This window comes from Nuphar pumila, chromosome 16, assembly GCF_984573655.1.
Source record: "Nuphar pumila chromosome 16, dmNupPumi1.hap1.1, whole genome shotgun sequence".
In the NCBI taxonomy this organism is placed as follows: Eukaryota; Viridiplantae; Streptophyta; class Magnoliopsida; order Nymphaeales; family Nymphaeaceae; genus Nuphar; species Nuphar pumila.
Window position 1 is genome coordinate 18,407,938 of NC_143264.1, and position 23,938 is coordinate 18,431,875.

The window sequence follows — 23,938 nt, forward strand, 5'->3', positions numbered from 1 at the left end:
ATTTGTCATAACCCACAAGGGTATTTTAGTCTTTTTGTCATATGTAATTAGAATACTCAACTAGGGACTATCGTATTTTTCTTTTTATTTTATTTCCTTTTCTATTTGACCAAGGCCTTTTTGGTCTCTGTAGAAGATGAACCGAACCCTAGAGAGAGAGAGAGAGAGAGAGAGACGGCTGAACATGAAACAGAAAACTCGATCCTATCATTAGGGCTTCTCTCTATATTAAATAGAGAGAGGCAAAACAAAAAAATTACATCTAAGTCCTTATGAAAATAATATTTCAGAAAACCTCTAATAAAGAACAACTTAACCTAAAAACCACCTATTCTCAATACTCCCCCTCAAGCTGGAGCATAGATATCTATCATGCTCAGCTTGTCACAGCATCTGGAGAAATTTGGCCTAGTAAGAGGCTTTGTAAACATATCTGCAACTTGGTCTTCAGACTTTAGGTATTTTGTAGTGATATGACCAGCTTGAATCATATCTCTTACATAGTGGCAATCAACCTCAATGTGCTTTGTTCTCTCATGAAAGACGGGATTGTTTGCTATATATGTTGCCGCTTTGTTATCACACATCATGGTCATTGGAGAGGAAACCTTCACCTGGAGATCATTAAGAATAGTGCGAACCCATATCAATTCAGCAGTTGTTTGGGCCATAGCCCGATATTCTGATTCTGCACTCGACCTGGAAACCACATTTTGTTTCTTACTTCTCCATGAAATCAAGTTGTCTCCCAAAAACACACAGAATCCTGTGGTAGACTTTCTATTTACTACAGATCCAGCATAGTCAGCATCAGAATAGGCTACTATCTCCAGAGTTTCACCTTTCTTGAACAGTAACCCCTTTCCAGGAGAGGATTTTAGATATCTGAGAATCATTATGGCTGCATTCCAGTGTACCTCAGTTGGTTTGTCCATGAACTGGCTAACTTTGCTTACTGCTAAAGCAATATCTGGTCTGGTCACAGTTACATATAATAACTTCCCTACTAGGGAGCGATAGCGTTTGCTATCAACAGGTTTTGACCCTTCTTCAAACAACTGAACTTTATGGTTCATGAGAATATTTGTTGGTTTAGCTTCCAACATGCCTGTTTCCTTTAATAAGTCAAGAACATACTTCCGTTGAGACAAAACCATCCCTTCACGACTTCTAGCAACTTCTATACCCAGAAAATACCTGAGTGAACCAAGGTCTTTTGTAACAAAGTGTTTGTGAAGATGAGCCTTTGTGGCTTCAATAGCTTTCACATCATCTCCTGTAAGAATGATGTCATCCACATATACTACCATAACAACTATGCCAGAGCTAGTTTTCTTTATGAAAAGTGTATGATCTGCTGCTGATCTATTAAAACCAAAGCTTGACATCACTTTAAACAACTTTTGAAACCATGCATGAGGACTTTGTTTCAAGCCATAAATCGCCTTTCTCAATTTGCACACCTTATAACACTCCCCCTCAACCTCAAAACCTGGGGGTTGTTGCATGTAAACGGTCTCAGAGAGATCCCCATAAAGAAATGCATTTTTCACATCTAATTGACACAAGCTCCAGCCATGCTGAACAGCTACTGAGAGAACAAGACGGATGGTACCCATCCGTGCAACAGGAGAAAAAGTTTCAAAGTCAATTCCATATGTCTGGGTATACCCTTTCGCGACTAATCTGGCCTTGTACCTTTCAATAGAACCATCAGATTTGTACTTTATTATATATACCCATTTATAGCCAACAATGTCAGCATCTGCTGGGGAATCAACTAGATCCCAGGTATGCTGAGATACCAAAGCTATCAGTTCTTCTTGCATAGCCATCTTCCAGCGATTATCAAGTGTTGCCTGCTGATAGTTCAGAGGAATGGTTTCAGCAGACAAGGCTGAAATAAAAGACTTCATCTGATGTCCAATTCTGGCATGGGAGACAAAATGAGATATGGGATATAAGGTGCATTGTCTTGTCCCTTTTCGTAGAGCAATAGGCCTGCTATCATCATCCTGAAGATCACTATTGTCAGTAGAACTTACCTCAGGAGAAGAAGAAAATGAAGGCTCTTGCGGAAGTGGAGCTCTACGCACATATACCAATGGAGGATTATTAAATCTGGAAGAGGATGAAGTTTGGTTCGGTAAGGAGGGCACAGATTCCAAAGGAAAAGAAGGTATAGGTAATGGAAAAGACTCAGCTGGATCAACCTGCAGCGGAGAACCGGAACTAGAGTAATATGGAGAGGATTCCAGGAAAGATACATCCGCACTGACATACTCTCGGCGAGAAATAGGATCATAACATCGATAGCCCTTTTGATTTTTTGGATAACCGATAAATATGCATTTTGTAGCTTGAGCGGCTAATTTATCACGGTCAGGGCCAAGTTTGTGGACAAAACAAACACATCCAAATATTTTTGGTGAGAAAGAAAAAAGTGGGGCATTAGGTTTTAGGATATGTAATGGAATTGGATCACCCACAGAAGACGAAGGCATGCGGTTGATCAGATAGCAAGCAGTGGTAATCGCATCACCCCAGTATAACACAGGAACATTGGATTGAATCATAATGGTCCTGGCAACATCAAGGAGGTGCCGATGTTTTCGCTCAGCGACCCCATTTTGTTGAGATGAATAGGCACAGGAAGTTTGGGGTTGGATGCCATGATCTTGGTAAAATTATAACAGACCTTTTGATTTAAACTCGAGAGCATTATCAGTGCGAACAATCTTGACAATAGATTCAAACTGAGTTTTTATTTCAAGAATTAGGGATTTGATAAGACTTGGAACTTCAGATCGTTCTGTTATTAAAAATACCCATGATAACTTAGAGAAATCATCAACAATAACAAGATAATACCGACACTGAGTCCTAGTAGGAATCTTACTAGGACCCCATACATCTGCATGAAGAAGTTCAAAAACTTTATTACTAGACTGACTCTGACTCGAAGGGAACGAACTTCGATGATGCTTGCCCAACTGACATGCTTCACACTGAAATGATGTGGTGGAAGGAATCTGAGGAAAGACCGACCGAAGCTTTGACAATGAAGGATGACCAAGACGACGATGCCACTAAACAGGACTGAATGAATGTTCCACTGCAGCATGAACAGAACCCATTGGATGATGTAGGTAGTAAATTCCATTTTCTTCATAGCCTCCACCAATCTTCTTCCCCGTCAGCAAATCCTGAAAATGACAACCCATTGGATCAAATATTACTCTACAATTTTGTTCTTTTATAAGGCAACTAACAGAAAGTAAACTTTGAGGAATGTTTGGAGCATGAAGAGCATTTTTCAACTGTAATAAGGAGGATATAGAAATATTTCCCTGACCAACAACCGGGGAGGAGCTCCCATCGGCTAATGAGACTCCAAGTTGAGCCTTAATGACCTTTAGATCTGAAAAAACACGTGAATTTCCACACAAATGTCTGGATGAACCAGAGTCAATAACCCACTTACTATCATTCGGATGGAGATGATTGCCGGTTGAATAGGCAATACCAGCTACAGGAGTGGTGGAACTCAAAGGTCGAAGAGCAATCAACTCATCATATTCCGCACGACTAAGGGTGATACTACTTTCATTTGCAGTGATATTCTCTTGTGCATTTGTTGCCTCAATAGTAGTAACATGTGCTTTAGGGTTATATGACTTTGATGCAGAAGAGATTGGTTGACCATGCTTATCCCAGCAACGATCTTCTAAATGTCCAGATTTTCCACAGAATGCATATTGAAGCTTTCCTCTGCCTCCCATACTACGTCCACGTCCTCGTCCTCTGATATTCTAAATATTTCCACGACCATAACTAGATGGGACAACAAGAGCAGATGTCTGAGTCACAGGCAGAGAGATCGCAAGTCTACTCAGACGATTGTAAGCGTCAGCAAGAGTGGGAACATCTGAACCAGTCAACATTTGAACTTTTACAACAGAAAAAACTGAAGAAAGACCTATAAGAAAACGAGCAACCATGGTTTGTTCTTGATGATCCTTTTGCTTCGAGCAACAAAGAGGCCTGTGAGCATTAAGTCTTTCAAACGCAGCTTTGACAGAGGCATAGTACTGGGCCAAGGTCTGATCTCCCTGTTACAAGTTATATATTTCATGTTCGACTTGTAGGATACGACTCACATTCGTTTCTTGTGAGTATGTATCACGAAGATTGTCCCACATTAGTTTGGTTGTATTATAATAGATCAATCCATCTGCAATATGGGGTTCGACACTATTCATGTTCCATGACATAACTATGTCATTATCTTCATCCCAAGTAACATATTTTCCCAATTTCTCAATGGGTTCGCCTTCCAACAAAATATGTTTTCGACGATGTCCAGATACCGACATCATAAAAGTTCTGGACCACCTGGCATAGTTGGTTTCATTCAACCTAACAGAAGAGCCATACGAGAAGGGGTTGGCAAAAGCCTTATACTCCCCAATATGTTCCATTTTGGAATCACCTTTCGACGTTTCAGCCATACTAAAAAAAACTCACTTGAACAGCAAGTGTTCAAGAAGAATTTTCAACTCAGCAGGAAACCACACCTGCTGTTCCACAAAATAAAATTCAATCCAGCAGGAAATCACACCTGCTATTTTCCATGACAGAAGAGTAACTTAAGCTACCGTGCTTCCTTTAAAAAAAAACTCGACACAACAGGGAGTCACTGAAAACCACATTCTGAAATAAACCAACCCACAAAAAAAACAACTAAAGTTCAGTTGTTGTCGATACCACAGAAATCCCGAACATTGCTGCACCCAAACACATCACGACAAATGATAGAATGCAGTCGCAAAACAAAATATTCACTAAACCTGTTGTTCTCCAACATATAAGGCATGACATTCCAGTAAGTATCACACGCAATCAGCTTCTGATCACACGCAATCAGCACTTGCAAGAACTCAGCAATCACAGCCACACAGAAAAAAAAAATCTGCTGCTCCCAAACAGCAGGAACACACCTCGACAAGAACTCAGCACTCACGACAACACAGAAAAAAAAAATCTGTTACTTCCAACCATCAGGAATACCCTTCGACAACTCACGAACCAAAAACAAAACATGTCATAGCAGCAACAAGACTCGGCACCACCAGGTCGCAGCAGGAAATTCAGATGAGGAGAACCGATTTAGATTTTCTCCTAAGATCTGTATCGCAATCAAACTCCCAACCGCGTTGGTAGTCACAAGAAAAAAAAAAAAGGACGAGGAGCTACGACACCCACAGCAGGCATCCACGACCAGCAGCATGCCCAGAAAAAAATTTTAAATTGCTGACCTGATTAGAAACATTACTCAGCGTGATCGAAGTTTGATCACGATCATGAAAGCCTCCACGATCGACTGTGTTCTGGTAAAACTCGATCACGCTCCCACGTCACAGTCGATATCTCGATCACGCTCCCACGTCACAGTCGATCACGTTCCCACGATCGGCTCCGCTTTGATACCATGTAGAAGATGAATCGAACCCTAGAGAGAGAGAGAGAGAGACGGCTGAACATTAAACGGAAAACTCGATCTTATCATTAGGGCTTCTCTCTAGATTAAATAGAGAGAGGCAAAACAGAAAAATTACATCTAAGTCCTTATGAAAATAATATTTCAGAAAACCTCTAATAAAGAACAACTTAACCTAAAAACCACCTATTCTCAACAGTCTCCACATAGTCATTGGGACTCTCCTCAACCGTCATAAATATGACCGTTGGGGAGCTCCCAACGGCTCTATGGGAGCCCCACCTTGGTCTCCTTTGGTGCATAAATAGAGGGTGTTAGCCCCTTTCTTCCCTAATGCTTTTTAGCATCTCATCAATACATTATTTATTTTTATGTTCTTGTTTGTGTGAACATTGTATCTTGCCCATTAGTGGCTTCTTGTATGGTTGTGCACTCTTCCTTTGTGGCATCTCTCTTGTGCACTTTAATTTCATTACATGTAGTTGGTGTGAAGCAGGATGATGATGATGATATTTTGCTGCACAAAATTGTTTGTTATTATGTTGAGTCCTATATGTAACAAATCAGATAGTTGAAATTATTCACATTAACATCATCCCAGAAACTTTTATCACAAGTTCAGAATTAGAGATGAGAAAAAATGTGTACTTTTATATTAAAGCTGTTCAGCTGTTTTTGTATCAGTTCTAGATTTAGATCTGTTATTATATTATCTTACTGCTAATCTAAACAATCAATTTTCTCATAGTTAAACATGCACGAAATCTTGATCTCACTGTTCAACAACACTGTTGCTGTCTGCGCAGCATATTAGCCTTGATTTTTGGATATTGCCAGCCTTCCAAGAGGTACTATTTTAATTCAGTCATGCCTATTTTATATTTCAGTTCAGATTGATACTTCCATCCCTTACAGCACAGTCACAATGAATACCAGTCACTTTCGACAAAAATCATGTGTCATGATTCCACACACAACATTAAAATAATCATGATAGTCTTACCTTTCCACCCAAGATATGTTGACAGACAATCCAAAAACATACCTGAGAAAACCCTGAGGTGAAAAACCAGCATCAATGTCAGAGAATTTTGTTATAATGTGAACAGAGTCTTCCAAAGCACGTCCCTTGACCTAGAAACCAAGAGAAAAACCCTTAAAATTTCTATAAAATACACAACATTGAAGTGAAATATTCAAATGTCATAAAAAAAGAACTGCATAGCTTATTAAGTTCTTACCGCTAATAAAAAGGTTGAATTTGAGATATTTGTCATGTTATATGCAATTAGTTATGTTTGTTTAATGTATGCATTGCAATATGATGCAAAAGAGCTTATTAGCTAAAGGTTAAATCATATGCACGTGTTTAGCATACTGAAGAGATTGCTTTTGGTAGGGTCTCCTTTAAAACAGCTTCTATGGCAGCATTTCTCACATTCTGCTTTCCCACATAATTTACTAAAATATTCTCTGGTACTTTCCTTCCAGGGCGAAATCCAGGAACCTGTTTATGAAACAAAATCAAAATGATTATCAAACATGGTTAAAATGACAAACAACTACCAAATTAACAACAAAAACAAAGACCATTACAAAAAGTTTAAAACCTATTTTTTGAATGCTTAAACTGATTTGGAAGACAGATAGGGCTGATCAACAAGCGACCTGCTGACAAGCAGCCCATCCTTAGATCATCTAGAAGCTCAAAAACAAGTTTTTCTAGCCAAACCCTATTCCAGTGTTTTTCCACATAATTAATGGGCTAAACTCATGCAAACATCAGTTCTATGAGGTTTTCAGCTCTGGCTCATTGAAAGAGCATATGAAGTAGAAGCATACTCTAGCGTGTTTTGCTTTTGTTCCAGCTTGTTGAAGTTCAAGATCACCTCCAACAAAGCTCAGCCAATTACTAACAATTATGAGGCATCCTGAATTGTTGGTGCTTTGGTTTGGTTGGACCAGATGCAGCTATAAACCTAGTTGGCAAACTCAATGAGTCAACTCATAATTCGGCCAAATTGCCTTATATCGGCATCTAACCAAGTTAAGAAATCAGCTAGACTTGGTTAGGGACTAAACTTGGCCAAGTCCTAATGAGCCAAGTCAAACAAGTTTTACCGTTAACTCAGCCAAGTCAGTCGAGTCTTTATCGAGGTTGACATAATGGATTTACTATATATATATATATATATATATATATATATATATATATATATATATATATATTGGGAAATGGAAACCTACAAAATGGGGACGATGCTAAATGAAACATGATAATGGACTTTCAGTGTTTTTTTCTGAAATTTCAACCCCATAAATGTGTTCAGCATGATTGATTTACTAGAAATCGACACTTAGATCATGCATTTTGGATGGAAAAAAGGGTATTTGGAGCCTCAAAAATTATAAAAATTGTAGGCCATTGATTTTTGAAACCTTATAAAAACCTATCCATGCATTGGAATCAAACGCTCCAAGAAGTGAATCCCATAAAAAAAAGCATATAGATCACATCTGTTTCATCGGAATTTCGAAATAACACCGGAAATCCAATAGCATGTTTCATTTAGCAGAATGCCCATTTTGTAGGTTTTTATTTCCCTATAGACACACACACCACTAGAATATTTTAAAAAGAAATATGTGAACTAGAGTGTGAACCGAGAATTTAATGAGTTATTTTTTTCTTAAATTTCATCCTACGAATGTGATCTACATGCTTCGTTTTATAGGAACAGGCTATAAAATCATCTGATTATGATTCATAATCAAGATTTTTTAAGGCATGAAAATCAATGGCGCAAAATTTTGATAAATATTCAAGCATCCAAGCATCATGTTTTATCGTCAAAAGACAAAATCCAACAGTTGATTCCTAACAAATGGACCATGGCGGACACATCTGCAGGTTCAGATTGGCAAAAAATGGGTTGGAAATGCCTAGTTCACATATTTCCAGTTAACATATTCTAGTGGACGTACATGTATACATACATACATGTATGTATACATGTATGTATACATGTATGTATGTATACATGTATATATATATATATATATATATGTGGGGGGTGGGGGGGGATAAAGTTTGCTTTTCTAGTTGACATATAAAACCCCATTTTCTTATTTTTTTGCTTTTCTCTGTTGCATTTAACACCATAGATGTGATCTACATGTTTTATTTAGTGGGAACAGGCTTTTGGATTGCCCGAATCCAACCTGTATACAAGTTTTCTGATGATCCAAAAATTGATGGCTATGAATGCATCATTTTTTTCCTACTCAAGAAAACATGATCAAGGGTTGACTCCCACGAAATCGACCATGTTGAACACATCAATGAGGTTAGATTGAGTCAAAAGACTCAAAACAACTTGCATAGTGGGATTCCAACTAGATTATAAGTACAAGTGATTGTAGCAAATATAAATCCTATATATATAGATATATAGATATATAGATATATATATATATATACATAAAGTATATTTATATATTTCTATATACATATAAATATATAAGAAATCCATATTTCAAATGAGTATGCTCTTTAAAAATATGTATTTAGAAAATATATGTTTATTATTTATTTTTACTAAATTAAATAAAAACCATAACTTGCTCAAGTCAGGTGTAGCCGATCTGATACCAAGTCCCGAGAATGCCAACCATCACCATAAACATGGGAATTCAATTGTAGGTAGAATAATCAACAATAATAACAAGCATCCTGATTGGTCTTGTATCAAATAAATAGTTCTCCTTTTAAAACTGTAAAAGTACCATCTCAAAATAAATTTGGTTAAGAGAAGATATGAAATTATTTAATATTACATCTATCAAGTCAAATAGAAAATAACTCAACGTGTAACTGCAATTCAATGGACATCAAAATACTATGTATCCTTCCAAGAATGACTCATATTTACATGGTGAAATATTTCCATATCAAAACTGTCTATGAACAACTTTTACAAACAAAACAAATGTCAAAATAATCATATAAATTGCATGAGCATGAATTACCTTGATCTTTTTGCCAAATTCAAGTAATACACGATCATAGCAATCTTGGCATACCATGGGAGGAACATTGACACTTATCCTAACCTGCAACAAAGAGAAACATAAGAACATGCCTCTCAGATAGGAGACAACTGCCACACTTCAAATTAGAGAGCCATGTGCATATATGAGTGCACAACTACAGATGCAAGTTTCTACATCAATACTAAATTTATCATTCAAATGTTTTTCTAAAATGTGTGGCATGGCACTCTACGCACCACAGCAGGAAAAAGAAGCACCTGCCAATTAAAATATGAAAGAGTGCTTGAAATGTATCCATATGCTCGCAGTGAATCATAATCCGGATGCTTTTCGAAGAAAACATAATATGGTGATTTGTACCCCAGAATCTTCATAGGAAGCCTATTTATGACATGAACGGTTGTACGAAAGGCTTCCGTCCATAAATAAAGAGGATCATTCCCTTCATGTATCATCTCCAAACTATGTAACATGGACACTTCTAAAAGGGCAAAAAACCCGTGTCGCACCCGCATCAATTCGGGTGCAACATTTGGACACAACTTTCTTTGTGTTAGGTGAAGTCGACCGGTCCATTTTTGTCTAAAAGTGGATTCGGTCATCCCTAACCAAGTCCAATTTTATCTATATTATATACATAAATGCACACACACACACACACACACACACACACACACACACACACATATATATATATATATATATATATATCCACAACCGCACACCCAAGTTTTCTAAAATTGCCATGCCACACCCGTATCCACATACGCACCCGCACCTATGTGACATACTCACCAAAGCACTCTCAACAATATGGTAATGCTTCCTTTCAGTGATGCCATTTTTTTTACAAGGTACAAGGGAAAGAGACTCTTCGATTGATCTCATTATTTTGGAGATAATAAATTTCTTCAAGAGTACTCTCCCCACCATCACACTAGAAGTTCAGAATAGACATAAAGAACTGATTTCTGACTAAAGCATAAAACTTCTAGAATACATTGAATACTTCATGTTTATTGTTTGATGAAGTATATCCAGGTATAACAAGAATAATTATAAATCAAAGTAACATAATTACAACTACCAGAAAAATAAGAGATGGGTGCAGGACCAGAGATCATAGTGAATAATCTCAAAAGGTTTTGAAGCTCTTTTATTCAAAATATTAAAAGGAAGTATATGACTCTTTGGCATCTGACAACTAGGACAAATAACACTTTTTGACTAACTATTAAGAATAGACTTCGGAATTAAATTATTGGATACCAATCTTTCGACAAAAGACCAACTGAAATGAGCTAACTGACTATGCCAAACACAGCTTATTTAACTTTGACATACTAAGAAGACACAATGATAAAAATGGCTGCCCATCTTTGTCCCTCAGTGAACTTTTTTTTTGTGTAAAGATCCTTGACATAGACAGAGGAAGGAGTAAATAGCACACTAATTGTTATCATCAACTAACTTTGATACAAAAACAATATTCTTCTTAAAGAACAAAGAAGACTTTGATACAAAGTGAAATATTTTAATATATAAGGACGAGAACCCTAATATGATGGGACGTCATTACACCATATGAATGGGTTTGTCTGTTCCATTTGGTACAAATGTTTTTCCATCCAACTGGACGTGGAAAGCTTGCCCTCATAATCACATTTTGGTGCAATTTGGAAAATTAATTCTTAGCATTCTTTAAAGTGTTTCACTATTTAAATTCATTGTTCCAAGTAAACAAACCATGATAAATCGATCTGTGCGGTTAGATTTACTAAAAAATGCACAAACAATGAGATATTATTCATTGTTACCAAATTTGTAATGCGCCTATCAGCACCAAAGAAAAATACATATAAAATGTTTTGCGAAATTAAATGCAAGAAACGTTACAGAAGCCAAAACAGATCAAAACTCTATTTAATTTATTGCTCGATAAGTTAGGCACACAACTCCAACTATGGGCCACAAAATGCCAGTAAAGAAGGGATGAAGAACAAACATGAACATATAAATACCGACAAGAGACAGTTGAACTGGATCTGTTCCAAGAGGAGAGGAACAAGAAGAACAAAAAGATAGGGAAGCAACTTAGGGACATTGGAATGGAGAAGCGGAAGGGGAAGCTTACTCTGGAATTGGGCTCATTCGTGGTCACCGCTTCGACGTCTGCCAGCAATGTGTCTTTTCCTGCCCCGACGGTGGTCGAGCCCGAAGAAGCAGCGAGATTTAATGTGCGAGGTCCGGCGCTGCGAAAGAACGTCGGCTGCCGGAGAACCGGTGGATGGAGGGTCGCGTTCAGCAGCTCAGGAACAAGAAACCGCTTGTTTGGAACCTTGCAGCGTAGCACGGATCGAGCAGCAGGCGGGAACTGCAGGTAAGCGCTCACGAATGCTTCACTCATCCTCTCTCTCTCTCTCTCTCTCTCTCTCTCTCTGAGTGTGCCAAGAGTAAGAGTCGGAACAAGGACTTTTGGCACTGGGGGTGGGGTGGGGTGGGGTGGGGTTATCCGAATCGGTGGGCCCTGAACTATAAACCTAACGCCTATGTCACAAATACGGCGGATATTTTATCGCGATATTTTCGAAAGCTGATCATTTCTCCAAAAAGCTAATATTTTCAAAAAACACTTAATTTGGAACTATTACAATTTATCTCATTAGTAAAGTGGTAAAAACAATTTTTAAAATCTCATATTTTTAGATTTTTTATATATTTCCATTATTTTATTTATTTTATTTATTTTATATATGCCTTTAGTTTATCAAGAACTTTTCCTAGCTAAGATTTCCTCGAGAAATGGTGTTTTTGACATGGGCTAAAATGTGGGTCACTTTTGGGTTTTGTTGTTGCATTCTAAAACGCGTTTGCTTTTATCACTGGATTAGCTAATAGTCGAGTCATGCTGGAAACTGCACCAATTGTTTGTGGTTCAGTTCAGGCTCGTTTCATAAAGAGCTCATTTAAACTCATACAATAGGCAACACAAACAACCGATGTTAGTTTTGACTAGACTCTAATAGACTGATTAGGTGATAGCAAGGATAGTATACATGTATCTTATATTTGATTCTCACTAGAATTCAAAATTGAAAAGCAACTTTAAATTCAAATTTTAATAAAAAAACAAATCATTTTAACTTTAAATATCACTTTGAAATCAATTTTGAATTTGCATATTTAATTCAACTTTTATGTTTGAGTTTTTAAGTTTATTACGAATCATAATTTCTAATTCAATTGTAGCTTTGAGCTTGAATTTAAAATTTTAATTTGATTTAAAAGTTTAACTTTAGGTAACATTAAAGTTTAATTAAAATATGTAGGTTTGAGTTCAAACTTTAATGCAAATCTCGTATTTGGAATGGTATTTCAATATGAATTTTGTGTTTAAATTCAAAGTTAAATTAACTTCGAGATTGAATTGAAGTTCGATGAAGTTTAGATTTGAATCTAAACTGAAATTCAAAAGTGAAATCAAAATTTGAATTCAAATTAAAAACCAATCATTGATTTTAACTTTAAATATAACTTTGAAATTAAGTTTTGATTTGCATATTTAATGTAACTTCATGTTTGTTTTTATTTTGTTCCAAATCAGAATTTCTAATTTAATTTTAGCTTTGAACTTGAATTTAAAATTTTAATTTGATTTAAAAGTTCAACTTTAAGTAACATCAAAGCTGAATTTGAATATTTAAGTTTGATTTTAAATTCAAAGTTGAATTGACTTCGGGATTGAATTGAAGTTTGATGATGTTCGGATTTGATTTTGAACCGGAATACAAAACAGAATTCTAACTTTGAATTCAACTTCTAATTAAAAACTATTCATTGATTTTAACTTTAAATATCACTTTGAAATCAAGTTTGAATTTGCATGTTTAATTCAACTTCATGTTTGAGTTTTTAATTTGGTTTCAAATTAGAATTTCTAATTCAATTATAACTTTGAACTTGAATTTGAAAATCTAATTTGATTTTAAAGTTTAACTTTAGGTAACATCAAAGATGAATTTTAATATTTAAGTTTGAGTTTAAATTTGAATCTTGTATTTGGAATCATATTTGAATGTGAATTTTGAGTTTAAATTTGAATCTTGTATTTGGAATCATATTTGAATGTGAATTTTGAGTTTAAATTCAAAGTTGAATTGACTTCGGGATTGAATTGAAGTTGAATGGTGTTTAGATTTTATTTTGAACTGGAATTCAAAACAAAAATCTAACTTTAAATTCAACTTCTAATTAAAAACCATTCATTGATTTTAACTTTAAATATCGCTTTGAAATCAAGTTTGAATTTGCATGATTAATTTAACTTTGTGTTTGAGTTTTTAATTTGATTTTGAATTGCTAATGGCAAGCTTGAGCTAAACCTATACAGCTTAAGCTAGTTCGCTTACAAAAAGATATATTTTTTCAAACTTAAAAAATAATGATAATGTCCCAAAAAATTAAACCAAAAACTAGTGTTTTTTTTAAGGAATGGTGGAAGGCCTTATGGAGACCTTATAATTAATTTGCATCAAACAATGAAAATGATTATAAAGTACTTTTGGTTAAAAATTAAGGGCAAGTTATAGATGTTCAAAACCAACAATCTCATTCTAGAAAATCATTCAATCATTAAGTTTAAATGAATCACCAATAAGTCTAATTGTCTTGCACAATTCATAATTTAAAGTTAACCAATATTATTCAGAGCAATAATCTCAAATTTCCAAATTTTGTAGTTCATGACTCCCCTGCAGCAACCCTGCAATCACTCTGTGGTTTTATTCCTTATATGTAAAAATGATAATTTATAGGGGTCATACTGCAACCACTCTAAGCAAGAAACATAGTAGCAGGATGAGTGTTTATAGTGTCAAATGTACATACCACACATGCATAATGTCAAAACATAGGGGTATAGCATTCAAGAGTACGTCTAGGCCACATGCTATTCACATAGTACGACATATAGTTACCTGGCAAATAAAAATAACATTTAAAACTATGTACCACAGAATAGAACAAAAACATATTACAACATTCATAATATCAAGGCATACATCTTAATACATAAAAACAAAGTTGTCAAATTGTATCTTTAGGTTTCTCCATCTAACTTTTCCTATAGGTACGCACAGGCCAAGATATCATAGCAGATCGAGATCATACAGGGGTTTATTATACTATATGTTTGAATAACACAAGTGATTAGTTGTACAGATATCTAAAGAGGATGGTTTATGACTGAGAGAGTACTCCCTAAAGAAAAAAACTAGAATATTAAGCATCCCAACACTTTTGCAAAAGATATAGATCTACCACCTAAGACACATTTGTAGTTCTGATCTCCTAACTTCGTAGACTAGGGACCGAGTGAGACGCCTAGCTCTCACAAGAAACATAATATTCTCATAAAGTTTGTACCATTTACCCTCTCTAAGGTAGACCAAGTGTCTGGTAAAATATACCATCTTTCAAGTATACCTATAACCCTGAAAAATGATACACAAAATCCCGAAACTATGAAAATGATACATAGAATCCCAAAATATAATGCCCCAAAATTTTAACTTTAAAATTTTAGAGAAAACTTTTTTTGTCTTTTTAAAACAGCGAAAAGAAGCTTTTTCTTTGGGTTAAACATTCTGGGTGGGTTACAGTACAATTAATCATCATAACTGAAATACAATGTAAACATTAAGATTTAATTCAGTTTTAATAATTTAAAATATTTATCATAATATTTTGATAATAATAATATTTTTTTTAAAACTATTCTTAAGAAAGGAAAAGACTGTCTCTTGACGCCGCCTAAGCATTTCGCATTCGCTCTCAATTGAACATCATAATATACCTGAAATCTCATAAAATAGGTTGGACTCGTGAAAGCCTAGTAGAAAATAATATACTTACAATAAATGCACGATATCAGAATACATTCAAATGCAACCATATATATCAATCATGTAACACATATCTTAGCAAACAATAAACATAAACTCATGCTAACAAGTCAATTTAATGCACACTTAGTTATGTTAAGATTTGCATCAATACAATAAATTATGCACATGCATGAACATATACAAAATGCATGAACTTATCATTTTAGTGTTGTGAGTCCTTCATGCATGAATTAGTTCTTATCTTCAATTATTGTTTTATTGCTTAAATGATGCATGCCATGTTCTATCTATATGCAATTCACAATCTTGTTTCACTTGCCAATATCTGTTTGTCGATGCAACACAGACTCTCCCATATGAAGGTATGATCTAGGTTTGTATTTTCAAATAATTGTGTCTTATTAAGCTGCATGATGCCCCTAATTGTGCATACTCTGGAGAGGGAATATAATTTTATAGAGAGAGTTTCCAACTCCTACAATCCTGATAATTTTCCTCATAAGTCTTACCTATTAACCGCAAACAAATCATGGTAGTTCCTCCGGTTACTGGTCCGGTAGATGGGAGACAAAAGCAACCTTTTGTGTTAAGCCAAATATCCCAGAAAGCTGTCAGTACCAAGCTTACTCTGTTAATAAGCCCCAAGAGAATTAATTTTATTTTGATTTTTTTTAACTAATTCTCTTGTTAATCATGCCAATGCAAATATACAACCACATTTAGAGTTCAAATGAAACAATATTCATGGCACTTTATGCATGCTTTTGATTAGTCTATAACATAAAATAAATACAATAATGCAATCATTATGCATTTACACAGTCATTGATATTTATGCATGCTCAATTCAATTAATAATGGATTGCATTCATTTATCATGCATATCAGTCCAATATCTCATTTAAACATCAACAAACATGCTACAAAAAATAAAATACAATTCGACAGTAACACATGTCATACTGTGCAGTTCGCATCCCAGTTAACCTGATTTTGGAAAACCCATAAAAAAACACAGGTACTGAATTTAACTCTCAAACTTTTACTAGGATTTCTCCATCATCTTAGAAATGCAGTCCAAGAAACATAATTCAAAATTTGCTGTAATAAAATCATGAAAATTCTGGGACTGAACCTTGTTCAGAAAAAATATCAAACAGATCTTGTTAACTGCAAAAATTTAATCCAGTTTAAGGAATTTCTCAAGATTTACAATTTTTTTTGACAAAATCCTTTTTACAAAATCTTTTTATACATATTACCTTTTGCCCAGATTTTTCATAAATTATTTTGATCAATTTTGATTAGGGTTTTAGAGTTTTCAAAATCTTTGGTTGGAACAGTCCTGCTGACATGGTAGAAAGTATGTGCTCTATTGCAATGAACGTTTCAACCTCCAAACTGAATCAAACTAGATGAAACATGATTCTAAATTCAAGCCCTAGATGTGTAGAACACTCTAGTATTTTTTTATTTTTTTATTGACCTCATTTTTATAGAGATATAGATTTGTTTCTAAGACTGGTTGGAACAAAAAATGAGAACAGAATAACCAAGATCCAAACTCGTGCAAGATCTATTAAGCAAGAATAAGAAACATGGTAAAACTCATACAATCATAATTTTTAAATACTCTAAACACATTTACAATATCATACACCACATCTTTGATCATATTTAAGTTAATCTTGCTAAAACATTAACAAACATAATCCAGAAATTATAAAATCTTTATGAAATATCTCAAATATGATTTTATCTATGCAAGAATCACAAAAAACATAAAAGTAACATTGAATCTGTGATCATTGCAAAAATTTTATTTTTGTTCATTTTTAAGGGAAGAAAGAGAAAAACTCTCGCAAGGTCTCACTTGACCTTTTGTAAAGATATTTCAAAATTACTTGCCTCCATTTTGAAATTTATAAAAAAATAGGGAGACAAGATTCACTTGTCGGTACAAGGTTCAACCGTTCCTGATGCCTTTACCATGGATAATTGAACCAAGGATCAAAATCATGCCTTTTCTTTGCCTAAATTTGTATAAAAAATTATTCTAAGTCCTAAATGCACATTGAATCGGGCTTGTGCTATGCTTTTGAATTTTGAAAAATATATATGCTTTTGAAAGGATTTCAGAGATCTGATTTTCCAAGTGACTTTGAAATGTGCTTGAAATATCCTTTAGAAAATGGAAGAATTTGAACTTGAATTAGAAAATTGAAATTGAGTTTGATTTTAATTAAAAAGCTTGAAGTGGAATTGAGTTTGAGTTTGAAAATTGGATTCAACTTTAAAATGGAATTTGAAATTGAACTTTGAATTGAAAATGCGAAAAAAATGAAATTGAATTCAAAGCCAAGTTTTGAAACCTGAATTAAGAAAAAATCGATTTTGGAGTTGATCTTTGAATTGAGAATTGAACTTAGAAATTGAATTTTGAATTTAAAATTGAAATTGAAAATCAGAATTCAGAATTGAAATTAGAATTCAAAATTGAACTTTGAATTTAAAATTGAAATCTGAATGATTAATTTGAAAATCAAAAATTAAAATTTAAAATTTTGGAAATGAAAATGGGAATTTGGAATTGGAAATTCAGAAGGAAATTCAAATTTTGATTTAGGAATTAAAATTGAGAATTGAAATGAAATTCAGAATTAAGAATTGAAATTTTGAAATGGAAAATTTGGAGTTGAATTTGAAATAAAAATAGAAATCGAAATTTGGAATTTTGAAAGAAATAAAGAATTTAATTTGATATTTGGAATTGAAATGAAATTTAAAGTTTGAAATTTGAAATTCGAAAATAAAAATTTATATTTAGAATTGAAATAAAATCAACATTTGAAATTTGGAAATTGAAATTAATGCTTGGAATTAAAAATGAAATTTAAAATTAAATGTAGAAATTAAAAAATGGGAAGTTTAGAAAAATAAGAATTAGAAATTGAAAATAGTTAATTAAAATAGGATTTAAAGTTAAATAGAATTGGAAATGAAATTAAAAAAAATAAATTTGAATTTATGAATGAAAATCGAAAATGACTTTAAATTTAGAAATAAAAATTATTTTTGAAAATTATTTTAAAAATCACTTGAAAATGTAAAAATAACTTGAAAAGAAAATGATGCAATTCTATCTTAAATGATGAATGCATTAAAAGAATTTATTGGAACTTTAAAAGCAAATTCTATTCTTTAATAGAATTAAAATAAGATTAAATTTTAATATATTTATGACTATGGTCACAAATATATTCTAATTTAATTTTTATTTAAATTCTAATAAAGAATAAAATAATTTTTTTGCCTTTATAGAATTAAAATTAAATTAAATTTTCATATATTTATGACTATGGCCATGAATATACTTTAATTTAATATTTATTTTTAGATTCTAATAAAGGAAGAAAATGTATTTTTCTTAAAATATGGTGATTTTTGAAAAAAACTTAAGAATGTAAGTTGATTTTTGTATTTTAATAAAGAATAATAATTTTAAATATTATTCATATTCTGACTATGGCCGTATATACAAACTCTACTTAGTTTTATTTATTCTTTATTAAATGATGCACATGTCATTCATGTTTTCTATAGTAAATTTCTTAAAAAGAAAAGAAAAATGAATGAAATACATCAATTATGGAATTTAATCTAAATGCTTATTCATTCTAAACTAAGCATAAAATAAACATCTCATTAATATATTATTACAACACTTGAATGAATTTACATCAATTGAAAATAAAGAAAAAAAAATTCTACAAAATGAGCAAACATGTTAGAGATAAATGTAGGCATTTATGGATTTTTTTATTGAAAATTTGAGAAAAATCTATAATTTAGCCTTTTTATACCCCAAAAAATAAAAGAAAAATCCATAAACATATTAGAAATTGATGAAATTTGTTTTGAAGGTTACTAATAACCTTACAAGTATCTTAGAATTGAAAAAAATAGAAAAAGTTTAGAGAAAACCCGAATTTGGGTTTTTTTATCCAAGTAAAACAAGATATTTTAAAATTGAGATATATAAATCAACCCTATCAAAGTATTTTTAATTAAAGAAAGCCTAAAACAACTCAGATTGAGCTGAAAATTAATTTTATGGATTTTTAACTCTTTAAGTAAGCATCACTTTTTTACATATTTTGAAAAACATTTTTAAAACTCAAGATATGATTAAAACATTGAGAAATAAAATTTGAAATCAGGTAATTGAGCTTTGACAGACAAGTTTCTATGATTTTTGAGTTTCAGGGGCTAAACTGATTCAATTTCTCTCAAATTTATCGAAGACGTTGCTTAGTTTAACCATGAAACATTTTCAATTTACATATCTAGAAAATGATCTCTCATTAAGGAGATCTAATCTAATCAAGTTGGCCAAAAATCTGTAAAAGCCTGTGAAAGAAAAATCAGCAGGTTTCTGGTTTTTGGTCTGAATAAAAAATGAAAATTTAATAAAAATTTAATAAAAATTTAATAAAAATTGATAAAAATTGGCATGCATAATCTAGACATTTTAAGGATAAAATTTCTTTTTATAGATATAAAAAATGATCTCTCATTAGGGAAATATGAATGCAAGAAGTTAATTTTAAGTTAGAATAATGCCTGAAATTGAAAATAGACAGTGTCCCGACTTAAAATGCAAAAAAAATTGAAATGCTTAATAGAAATAGATGAACATTTACATAAAAAAACTAGACATATAGATAGAGAGGTTCTTTTTTACAGATCTTAAAAATGATCTCCCATTAGGGAGACATGACTCTAACAAAATGGATAAAATTCTAAACCATTAAAATGACACAAAGTAATAGGGTTATGGTTTTTTACCAAAATCATATATCAAAACACCATATAAATTGATGAAAAATTATATGAAAAAATTAAATTCAATGCTGGAGATTTTCTTTTTTACAGATTTGAAATATCATCTCTGGTTAGGGAGAAATCACCCCAACAAGTTGATTTAATTTCAAGGAAAATTCGGACGAGACCAAATGGTAGGGTTCGAATCATGTTTTTTTTAGGGATCACACCAACTTAGATTGATCTAATTTTTTGCGTGAATCCCAAAAACATACTAATAAAGATGTGATAATACAATTAGATCAAAATAAGACCTAATTATATGCAAAATAATGAAGGGAAAAATGGATCAGAATTGAAAATGTCATTTCAACATAATTGAATGAAATAAAATCTCATAAGTGATTTGATGCAATGATCAAACATGAGATATACCATTCTAGATCATAGATGATAATGAAAAATGATGTAAAAACAGAATTATAACATCTAATAATGAAATTAAAAGCATTGTGACATAAATTTAAATTGATTTAGCCTCTTGAATATGAGATTTGATCTATTGAAAATCAAATCTCATAATTCTAATGGCTTTTGCAAAATGAAAAGAAATGTAAATCAAATTAAACTAAGAAGAAAAAGAAGATTACCTTACACCAAAGAAGGATGAAGAGGATGAGGATGCTCCAATAATGGTGCCAACTCCAGGGAGGAAGGAACGGGAGAGAGAAGAGAAAGAGATTTTTTTTTTATTCTCTCAATTTCTCAAATCTTCAAGTTATGAAAAAGAGAGACCCTCAATGGGTCTATTTATAGTTGAGATTGGGGGTAGATTGATCCAAAATGATAGATATGGTACTAAAAATTTTCAAAAAGGTGGTGCCCAGCCCATGTGGGCATTTTTTTTTTCAAATGGATGAATTTGTTATTTTAGAAAATCTTTGACACATAGCACCCTTTTTGCACATGGGTGCTTATATGGCAAAAAGGGCTCACATGGGGTTGGCGCCAACTTCATGTGGGTCTTTCCTATTTTGTTAAATGGGCAAAAATGCCCTTTTGTCAAATAAATTGACACATGGCACCCTCTTGCAAAAGGGTGCCTATGTGAGTCATTTTTTGATTTTATAGAGGTGCAAAATAGGCTTTCCTTTGAAAATTTGACACATGGCATCACCTTGTGGGTGATGCTCATGTGGGTTTTTAAAAGCAAATAGGTTTTTAAAGGTTTTGTTAAAAGTGATTTTTTGCTTTTTGATTTTGAAAATACCAAGTGGTGCCTCTTTGAAAAATCTATTTTTTGATTAAGAAATTAAGATAAAAGGGGAATGAAATATGAAAATGAAAAGAGGATTTTTGGAAATAATTGAACTTCAAAATTCAATCTTTGATTATAAAATCCAAATTGGGTAAAACCGGATCCAGTTGGAAATTTTGAGAATTTTTTGCCAAAACACTTATTGAAATTTCAAAGATTATCTTAAAATTGGGGATAAAAATTTGATTTTGAATTTGAAATCCCCAAATTGATTTTGCATAAAAATAGAATTTTAAAACTGGATCCGGATCCATTTTGATATTTCGAAATCCAAACTAAATTTTCAACTAGATCCAGGGTATTTTTCAAAAGAATTTTTGCAAAACGGTGGATTTTAATGTGAAACCCAAAGATTGATTTTGAAATCAGGATAAAAATCGAGTTTTTGAAAGAGATCTGGATTCGAAGTTTTGAAAAGATTGGATCTGGATCTCGATTTGAAAGAAATTGGTTTGAAATGGGAATCGAACCCTGAATATGGATTTCTGAAGAATTAAAAATGGAAAAAGCCCCAAATTCATAATAAAATTGGGATTTTGGATTTGGATCCAGTTCAAAAAATGAAATTGGATCTAGATTTGAATCAAAATTCTAGAAGTGAAATTGAATCTTAGATGTTAAATGAATTTGAGTTCAGAAATTTGATTGAATTGGACTTCTGAACGGATCAGATGGTGGATCCAGACTGAAATAGATCCAAAGTTACTTAATTGGATCATGAACATTTGATGAGATATTCCAGGTTTAAAGAATGAAATTGGACTCGGATATGGATTCCTGAATGAATCAGATGAAAAATCCAGGTTCGAGAAGAAATTAGACACCAGATTTAGCATTGGATCTAATATCCGATTTAAAATGGATTGGATCTTGGATATTAGATGAAGGAATTGATCCGAGTCTGAATTGGGACTTGCCCGAGTTTAGAAAAATGTCAAAAACAATGTTCCGAAGAAATTTGCATTTTTTTGTTTTCGCCCTGCAAGGGTAGAAACTTGGTACAAAACTGGTCTGAACTAATTTGAGCTGGATTGGATCAGAATGACCTGAATCCGAAGCCAGTTATACTCAGACAAACTAAATTTGAAATCAAAACACTAGCTCAACCAGTTGGAGTCTGCTCGATTTAGACTAAATCGAGCTCAAACAAGCAAAAATGAGCTCAAAATGAGCTAAAACAGGGTCCGAGTGTAAAAAAACTGACTTTGAACTAGAACTAAGTTACTCAAACTCTTTGTGAACTTAGATCAGACTCACTGGGATGGGATCTAATGGATTTGACTGACTTGAGGACAATTTGGTTAAGATTAGAGCTAAAATGAGCTTATTTCGCTTGAAACGAGCTAAATTAGCTGAAATGGTCAGGATTTGCTCATTGTGAGCTCAGAGGAGCTAGAAATGACAGGCTTTCTAACTCTTCTGAACTTGAGATGAATTTGGTTAAACCTAACTGACGAAAGGTCTAAAGGTGACTCATAGGTAAAATGATAATTTTATTAGTTGAACGGGGTAAACTGGTCTCTAAACTAGAATAAACCTAGGGGTGAGACTCGATACTGTCCTACAGGGGATTGACATCTATGAAACAAGGGTATCTGGAATGGACTTAAAAAATTTAGGGTGTTTACAGATGCCCCTCTTTGCTGCTAAGCCGATTGAAAGCCGAGCTTAATAGTAAAAAAAAACACACAAAAGTTCAAAATAAAATACCCCAGTTAGGAAGATCTGACTGGGTGTGAAGAAATTGATTTTGAATGACCCTTATAAAACAAGGTCCAGGCTTAATACCTTATCCTGAATGGATTTTGAGAAGGTTGAAAATCCTTGAGGAAAAAGGAATGGGAAAATTGTGATGAAACTTTTGGATGGAGGTCCCAAAATTATGAGATTGAGGTCTCATGGCTGAGATAAGATAAGCCTTTTGAAAAAGATTCAGGTTTAGCTATTTACCTGGATGGGATGTAAGTACACCTTGTCAGAATGAGGCTCAGGTTTAACCCTTACCTGAGCGGGGATGCAAAATATATATCTTCATAATGAGGCTCATGTTTAACCCTTACCTGAACGAAGACACAAAATATACCTTGTCAGAATGAGGCTCAGGTTTAACCTTTACCTGAATGGGAATGAAAGAATAGACCTCGTCAGAATGAGGCTCAAGTTTAACCCTTATCTGAATGGGAACAAAAGAAATACTTTGTCAGAATGAGGCTCAAGTTTAACCCTTACCTAAATGGGAATGAAAAATATGGATTCCTCATCAGAATGAGGAAACCATGATGGGTCTTCTGAATTTCGCAAAAAAAATCTAGAAGGGGTTGCAAAAGGTAGAAAAAT

The 23,938-nt window shown here is 33.2% G+C and overlaps 1 protein-coding gene across 1 annotated transcript in view; it reads right to left on the reverse strand.

The window, feature by feature from the left end:
• The window catches only part of LOC149813043 (trigger factor type chaperone family protein), a 216,535-nt gene extending 204,508 nt beyond the window's left edge, over window positions 1-12,027 (reverse strand). Inside the window, exons 1-4 of the mRNA XM_089991785.1 lie at window positions 11,688-12,027; window positions 9,530-9,613; window positions 6,879-7,007; window positions 6,546-6,634 (exon numbers count right to left, since the gene is read on the reverse strand). Coding sequence (XP_089847911.1) covers window positions 6,546-6,634; window positions 6,879-7,007; window positions 9,530-9,613; window positions 11,688-11,960 — 575 coding nt within the window. The 5' untranslated portion in view covers window positions 11,961-12,027. The remainder of the gene's footprint in view (window positions 1-6,545; window positions 6,635-6,878; window positions 7,008-9,529; window positions 9,614-11,687) is intronic.
• Between the last annotated feature and the right edge of the window lie 11,911 nt (window positions 12,028-23,938).